The 8,873-nt window shown below is 40.9% G+C and overlaps 2 gene segments (V, D, J or C); both read left to right on the forward strand.

Moving 5' to 3' along the window:
* Positions 1–1,105: 1,105 nt before the first annotated feature.
* On the forward strand, positions 1,106–1,834 carry LOC123651987. The segment is given in 2 exon segments: positions 1,106–1,294; positions 1,398–1,834. Coding segments are annotated over 2 exon segments (486 nt in total).
* A 2,221-nt stretch (positions 1,835–4,055) lies between these two features.
* On the forward strand, positions 4,056–4,701 carry LOC123651988. The segment is given in 2 exon segments: positions 4,056–4,211; positions 4,313–4,701. Coding segments are annotated over 2 exon segments (438 nt in total).
* The last annotated feature ends 4,172 nt before the right edge of the window (positions 4,702–8,873 follow it).

The following is an 8,873-nucleotide window of genomic DNA, read 5'->3' on the forward strand; positions in this document are numbered from 1 at the left end:
TTCTAGAGCTCTCTCATACAGTCAACAGACATAGTAATTGACTTATTTTTTGCTATTCAGGGGCCCTGATCTTAAAGATGGAAATAGTGATGAATAAAATTCCACTGTGTTTACACCAAGAAATAATCTTCTTTGATGTCTGATATCAGTGCACTTTTTGCCCTCCAGGGTTCTCCCTACAGTTTACAAACCATTAACTTCTCCTCTGTCAAAATACCCAGCTCTTCACACACATAGCATTAGAATATTCCCCTTTGTTCTTACACTCACTTCTTTACCATCAGGTCTCTCTTCATTCACTTCTTCTCCTCACTACCAATCCTGCCATTATTGATGACTTCTTCATCACATGGACAATTTACATATGTTGCGTTTCTCAGTTCCTTGACCTCCTCACTTTTAATAATTTTCTACATTCAGTGTTTTCCTGATGCATTTCCATGATTCCAGATCATAAAGTAAATAACAAATAAGCTCCTTCCAAAATTTCTATTTCAATCATCTCATGCTCCTACTTATTCTTCCTTTCATTTTATCTCGGGAATACAGCACCCTCCCTTCCTACTATGATTATTCTAGACACTGATCCTTAGTCCACATACCCTTTTAAACTCCTGTGTTCTTCTTTCTCACATTGACTAAACCAGTTTCAGGGTTTAAGACTATACTGCCAACCCTGGTTAAATCCACTTTTCTCTGCCCAGGGTATCTGCTTGTGTCCCTTCATAATGAGCATGGTGGCCAATCAGAATCCTCCCAGGATGGATCTGGATAAAAGCCCCAATTCAATAAAACTTTATTTAGACTTGTGTGTCTGGGAGATAGGGATTGCCTTCAGCGGAATATGAAGGACCTTAGATTTTGAAAGTACTTTATAGGTGTCCAGAATCTGCAGTGTTGATGACCTACACACAGAGAAAAATGTCTAGCAGACAGTAGACATGTGATATAGCAAAGAATAAAGAATGGTAGAAGCACAGGGTGTGAGAAATGACAAATATTGAAAGTTTTGGAGACTTTGAATGAACCAATCGCATCCCAGAATAGATATGCCCTATTCCAGTCAGTCTTCCGAGAAGGATTAATGTTCAGTTCTGGAGGAGGTCCTATGAGCAGTGACAGAAAGCATTGTCACTGACAAGCCCCTCTCCACCTTGTGGAGACCAGAGGAACTAGAACCCTTGCCCCTCTGTGTGTGTTCAAAAGACATCATCTGGGTGAAGCTTCCTGCTCTCCCACCTCGCCATGGCCACCTGGCTCCTCTGCTCTGTGACCCTTGGCCTCATATTAGTAGGTAAGTTCCTAGAAATAAAACATCTGGCTTTTTGGATATTTCCAGTTTTTATTCCATTTATGTTTTTTATTCTGTTTTAAAACTCTGTCCACCACTTCCACAGAGCACACAGATGCTGGAGTTGTCCAGACACCCAGGCACAAGGTGACAAAGATGGGACAAGAAGTAATACTGAATTGTGAGCCAATTTCAGGCCACAATGACCTTTACTGGTACAGACAGACCTTGGAGCAGGGACTGAAATTGCTGATTTATTTCAATAATAAAGCTCCTATAGATGACACGGGGATGCCCAAGGAACGATTCTCAGCTAAGATGTCTAATGGATCATTCTCCACTCTGAAGATCCAGCCCACAGAACCTGGGGACTCAGCCGTGTACCTCTGTGCCAGCAGCTTAGCCACAGAGCTGCAGAGTCACCCCCTCCCTGTGCAGAAACCCTTTTGGTTCCCTTTCTCACTCCAGCCTTTAGTCATTCTGATTGTAAAAGTCTTCCCTGCAACTCTCTCACCAAGAGAAATGCATGGTTTGGGGACATAGCAGTAAGAGAAATAACAAGGTATCAATATATATTTAAAAAGCTCTACTTAGAAAACAATGAGGCCCAAAACTCACCACACCTGTAAGATAAATTTTTATTGTTCCCATTATGGGTTTTCCTGTGTTCCTGTCTTGGTCTCCTCATCTGAATGTGGGGAGCACCTGATAATGGCCCCTCAGCTCTCCATTATTTTCTCCCTGTTAACAGAATTTCCCCACAAGTTTTTTAGAATTCTGTCATACCGCCAATAGCACTTGTCATTCTTCTACGTTTTGCCACTCAGGGGCCCTGATCTTAAAGTGGAAACAGTAACATGTTCTTTATGTTTATGCCATGAATTATATTGAACAAAATACATCTGCTTTTAGTGCATTCTTTGTCCTCCTGGCTCCTCCTTGCTGTGTCCAGACCATTCTCTTCTCCCCTGCTTTAATACTCAGCTCTTCACACACATGGCATGAGAATATAATCTTCTGTTGATGCACTGACTTCCTTACCATCTGATGTCTCCTCATTCACTTCTTCTCATCACTAATAACCCTGCCATTTAGGTGACATCATCATGACATAAACAATTTATACATGGGTTTGGCTTCTCAATTTCTTGACCTCCTCACTTTTGATGACCTTTTTAAGACTCCAATCTTTTTCATACACACTTTGATGATTCCAGACCACAGAATAAATAACAAATAAAACTTTCCAGCTCTAGTAGGTTTTACTCAGTGGATAGAGCATTGGCGTGTGGACTGAAAGGTCCTGGGTATGATTCCAGTCAAGGGTGCATGCTGGGCTTGAGGGCTCCATCCCCAGTAGGGGGCAGGAAGGAACCAATCAATTATTCTCTCTCATCATTGATATTTCTATCTTTCTCTCTCTCTCCCTTTCTCTCTGAAATCAATAAAAAATATATTTTTTAAAATAAAATAACTCTCCAAAATTTCTATTTCAAACATTCCATTATGCTACTCTATTGTCCTTTCTTTCCATCTCACTACTCAGCATTATTCCTCCTGTGATTTTTTTAGTCACTGACCTTCAGCCCAATTACCCAACAGCTTATAAACTTCTATGCTCTTTTTAAAAATTGATTTGAGAAAAGAAGGAAGAGGAATATCAATGATGGGGGAGAATCATCAATCATCTGCCTCTTGCATACCCCCTACTATGGATTGAGTCCACAACCTGGGCATGTGCCCTGATCTGGATCGAACCGTGACCTCCTGGTCCATAGGTCAATGCTCAACGACTAAGCCACATCAGCCAGGCTAAACTCTTATGTTCTTAATTCTCACATTGTCTAAACCAGGTATAAGGTTTAAGACCATAATGCCAACCCTGGTTAAATTCAGCTCCTTCAAGGCATTATGGATGGCAAAAGGGCAGTTCCTGAAACAGCCAACAGCATTTTTGCAATGATCACAACGCAGCCACATCACTGACAGAATTCTCTGATCTGATACTCATTGACAAGTATCCCATTGGGCCACCAGATGTGCACAGGGAAGTGTATAGGTCAAAAGGGTACTCTGCTTACATTTAAAAAATGCATTTCCTCTAACCTGGTGATCTGGTGGTATCTTCTTATTTAATATCATAAGCTTTGTAACCATATAATTATTAAATAATGAAGCTCAAAAAAATATATGATCCCATTTATGCAAAAACATTTATATGAATAAAGAAAGAAGGCAAATAGAGATGAATTCATCTCTACTGGCATGTAGGACTGTTCATATATTTTGTCAAATTTTAGATATTACAAGATAATGCATAGAGGATGTTTCTTCTTTTATAAAACAAAACGTATTTCTTTCATATATCCCATTTTTATTATAAATTCATATGAGCCAGGACAAATCTATGAATGTTCAAGTTCTTCTACTGGTAATTCAACAAAGTGACATTGGAAGGAGGACAGGGGTGATGCCTACCTTTGTGTTATATATAAATTTGTCTCACTTATTACCAAGGTAATTTGTAAAATATTACTCCCCAAAATTCTTTCAGGGGGTAGGAATTCTTTTTTTTTTTTTTTTTTAAGGAAAATTCTCAGATATAAAGAAAAGAAATGTGAAAAAGAGGAACAGTATAGGGTGGTAAAGGCTAGAGAAATAACTGGCATTTCTCACCAGAAAGAGCCCATGTGCTGGGGCCACATCCAGGATAGTTCTTCAGTGGATCTTCTGTAGAGAATTCATGTTCATCTTTGGGAGGAGGGCCTATGAGTAGTGACGGAGTGCAAAGTCACTGCCAAGCCACTCTCCCCTCTGTTCATCCCCACAAGGGCCCTCTCTGGGGGAAGCCTCCTCTTGCCCCACCCTGCCATGGCCGCCAGGCTCCTCTGCTCTGCCATCCTTTGTCTCCTGGGACTAGGTGAGTCCCCAGAAGGAAATATTCTGCATTTTAAAAATATTCCCAATTCTGATTCCTTTTATGTTCCTTATCTAATTCCCAAACTCTGTCCACTTCCTCAGGGCTCTCAGATGTTGGAGTCACCCAGACACCCAGGCACAAGGTGACAAAGATTGAACAAGAAGTAACCCTGAGTTGTAAGCCAATTTCTGGCCATGACAGCCTTTACTGGTACAGACAGACCTCACTACAGGGACTGAAGTTACTAGTGTATTTCCGTAATCAAGCTCCTATTGACGAGACAGGGATGCCCAAGGAACGATTCTCAGCTAATGCTAATGGATCATTCTCCACTCTGAAGATCCAGCCCACAGAAGCCGGGGACTCGGCCACGTACCTCTGTGCCAGCAGCTTAGCCACAGAGCTGCAGAGTCACCCCCTCCCTGTGCAGAAACCTTTCTATTTCCCCTTCCGGCCCCAGATATCCTCAGCAGTTTCCAGGCTCGCCTAAGTCAGAGAATGGGCCTATGGAAGACAAGAGCTGAATACACTGAAAATATCACATTAAGAAAAGTCATAAGAAGGGAATATGGGTTGGTTCCTTGCATTCCTCACAAATTTTCACAGAGAATGGCTAAATTCAAGGTTGAGGATTAATGTCACCCTTTGGGCTTCAAGTGATAAAATAAACTTTAAACTGTGCAGCTACTGTGCAAAGGCCATTATCTAGGCTGGATTATCTCAGTTCATGATTAGTGGTCCTGTCTTTGCCTTCATTATCAGAATGGTTAAATGGTACCAAGATATCCTCAGATCTTCTCAGACCTTTCCAATTTACCTTGTTTTCGGGCACATCCTCAGTAGGGGATGTGCAAGAGGCAGCTAATCGATGTTTCTCTCTCATCATGTTTCTAACTATCTATCCCTCTCTGTTTACCTTCCTCTCTGTAAAAAATCTATAAAATATATTTTTTTAAAGTTACACAACTATTACAATACCACAAAATTGCCCCAACCACACACACACACACACACACACACACACACACACCAATCCTAACCCCTGGGAACCTCTAATCTATTCTCCACATCCATAATGTCATTTTGAGAATGTTTTATGAATGGACTCATACAGGAGGTGATCTGTTTTCAGATTTTTATTTTTCACTCAGCATATTACCCTTGACATTTTTCTGAGTTGTTATATTTATCAATAATTCTTGTGTGTTTGTTTTATTGCTGAGTAGCATTCCATGGTATGGATGTACCAATCTGTTCAGCCACTCACTCATTGTAGAAATTTTTGGTTGTTTCTATTTTTTTTTTTTTTTTTTTTTTTTTTTACTATTACAAGTTAATTGGCTGTGTATACTAGTGAACACTTGTATATAAGATTCTGTGTGGACATCAATTCTCATTTCTCTGGGGTAAATTCATGCCCCAGAGTGAGATGTTGTTTGAGAAATATATTCTTTTTTTTTTTTTTTTTTTTAAGGAAACTACCCAATTATTTTTCAGCATGACTGTGCCATTTTACATTCCTAGAGATTCACTTTTAATAGCAGTAATTTCAATTTGCATGTAACATTCCATTTTTTCATTTCCAAAACACACATACAAATAACTAGAATAGAAACATGGTAGATCCAGACATGCTTTTCTTTGGACGTGTTTGAACTCTTCCTAAATATTTGAATTCTTTCTAACCCTTATCTAACTGGAAGTCTGTGGGTTCAATGCAAGCCATCACTGGCCACTGCTGTCTGAACACCATGTCACCTGTCCTAGAAAGCCACCTGGTTCATCAAGACAGCATCCAACGTACATCTTAATTAATTCACTTAATTAAACAAAAACATATATAGGTCATCTGTTACATTTCAGACACATTTTAAGGCCTTACATTTTGTTCTAAAAGGATAAAAATTATTGACCTGGCCACCATAATTAGGAAAGTAAGTTGCATTCTTTACTTTGGTCTACTTTTTTTTGTGAACATATGAGAAGATAATACCTATTTAAATGCAGAAACAGGTTAATGTTGTTGGCAACTTATTGGCATTGGTTCTTCACCCCTCAAAGGATAAACTTGTTCAGAAAAACTTTGCTCTTCCTTCTATGCTTCTTCCCCAGAGGGCGCTCCTGAGACAATAGACATTGGCTGGTATGGTGATGTCATTGCCAGGACACACCCTATAGCGCCAAGGGGACACAGATTTGCTCTCATTTTTGCTCATACTTACAAGTTCTGTCACCTGGAAAAGTTCTTACTTTTTTATTTGGATCCTGTCATGGTGTGCAGGCTTCTCAATTTAGTGTCACTTTGTCTCCTGGGACAAGTAAGTCCTTGTAAGTTTGAATATCTCTACTTTGCCTTTGCCCTGTCCACTCTTGCCATGCATTCTATGTTCTTGTCTTTTCCCACAGGACACACATCGGCTGCAGTCACTCAGTTTCCCAGCCACAGGCTTATAGGGAAGGAACAGACTGTGACTCTGAGATGTGACCCAATTTCTGGACATGAGATTCTTTTATGGTACCAACATGCCATGGGGAAAGAAATGACATTTCTGATCAACTTCCTGCGAGAGTATGTACAGGATAAATCAGGGATGCCTGCCAATCGGTTCTCAGCAGAGAAGATCGAAGGGACTAGATACATGCTTAAGCCCTCCTGTGTCTCACCTGATTGCTCAGATCTCCTTGGGCAATGTAGGAAGGCTATTCTAGAAACTTTTCTACTGGCCACAAGGAGGCATTATTGTGTCACCATAGCCAAAAGTTATAGAGGTTTTCCTTGATATGCTCTGAAAAGTGGTTAAAGATAGAGGAATTCCAAACTTGATTTCTGTATTAGGGTGGAACTGGTTGGCAGACATCTTTCATCCATCAATGACTGTAGATAATAAAACAAAGACATTATCTAAATAGGTTTATCAGCTAGACTGGAGCAAAAGCTATTCATGTATTGAGGAACCTCTGAACTTTTTTAGGATGTAAGTAAGGAGAAACGAGATGGAACTTGAATGAACAGGGGCAGATATAGGAAGGGGTACAGATAAGAAAACATCACATTTGCTTCATACCTGACCCAGCCAAGCCCAGACCCCTGCCTAGTAGACTGTGTATCATATCACAAGAAGGGATCATTGCCTTGGTGACATCAACATCAGCACTGTCATCACAGGTAGATCTGCCTATCAGAGACCATGGACTCAGAGCTCCCACCTCTCAAACCAGAGTCTGGAACATACAGATGCCCCATTCCTTTTCTGGCCCTGCCATGGGTCCCAGGCTTCTTCCATGTGTGGCCCTTTGTCTCCTTGGAGCACTGAGTCCTGGTTAGAAGCACATTTCTTATTAAAGCTATGAAGTCCTCAGTTCTGTGCCTTTCTTTTATGGCAGCAACATGAGTCTCCCTCTTGTCTATAAATGTTTCTTCTTTTTCTGCAGGTTACATGGGTGCTATGGTCACCCAGAACCCAAGATACCAGGTTATCAGGATGGGAAAACCAGTGACCCTGAATTGTGCTCAGGACCTAAACCATGATGTCATGTACTGGTATCAACAGATGCTGAGCCAAGCCCCAAAGCTGCTGTTCTACTACTATGATCAGGAATTTACCAATCAAACAGACACCTCGGATAACTTCCAACCCAGCCGGCCTAATGCTTCCTTCTGTTCTCTTGGTATCCGCTCACCAGGCTTGGGGGACTCCGCAGTGTATCTCTGTGCCAGCAGCAAGTACACAGAGCTAGAGTATTACCTCCTCTCTGCTCATAAACCTGTTTCCAGATCCAAGAGCCCTCTCTAGTAACCCCCTCCTCCCCCACACACACAACAGCAATAGGAAGTGGGTTATGGCTGTCATTATCTCCTTTGCAGATGGAAGTTGGGCCTAAACCTACAAAAACCATTGACGGTTATGCCAAGACTGGAAAGGTGGTTACCCTCACCTGACATTCAGTTTGTGGTGTTTTCCCAGAATCACTTTAATCACCCATTCTGTTCTCTTCAGAAAAATAATAACTTTTTTTATTGTGTTGTTTTTTTAATCTAAGTTGGAGATTTAGCAATATATTAAAGGGCAGGGCCTGGCAAGAAGTAAACCCCTCCCACAAATCCTCCCCCTAAGGAGAAAAATATGCCCTCATAGGTGTGTTGAGACCATCTCACAGGTTTCTTATCAAGTAAGGAGAATTAGAACTGCTGAGAACTTGTTCCAGATTGAGAGACATGTATTGCCTGGGGCATGCATTATTCATAATACTTCTAACTATTTTGTCTGATGTAAATCTATGAAGTATTTAAGTAGCACAGATAGGACTCATATCAAAAGCTAGATGTGGGGCTTTGTACGATATATTAAAATAATAGATACATTAAAATTACTAGAGTTTGCTCTATCTGCATTAACTAAGGGCCTCTAAGAATTAGATGCCAAGCCTGGGTTAGAAAATGCCTGTGAGAGAAAATGGGGAAAAAGCTGAGAGAACCATCAGATAATGATGCAAATCTGACCCTCATGAGGAGAGAGGGAAGGAGAAAAGGAGGGGGGAAAATAAGCCTGGTGTGGCTCAGTGATTGAGCATTGACTTATGAACCAAGGAGATTGTGATTCAATTCCTGGTCAGGGCATGGTCCCAACTGTGGGCTCAATCCCCAGTAGGGGTCGTGCAGGA

This window comes from Pipistrellus kuhlii, unplaced genomic scaffold (assembly GCF_014108245.1).
Source record: "Pipistrellus kuhlii isolate mPipKuh1 unplaced genomic scaffold, mPipKuh1.p scaffold_m20_p_10, whole genome shotgun sequence".
Lineage (NCBI taxonomy): Eukaryota > Metazoa > Chordata > Mammalia > Chiroptera > Vespertilionidae > Pipistrellus > Pipistrellus kuhlii.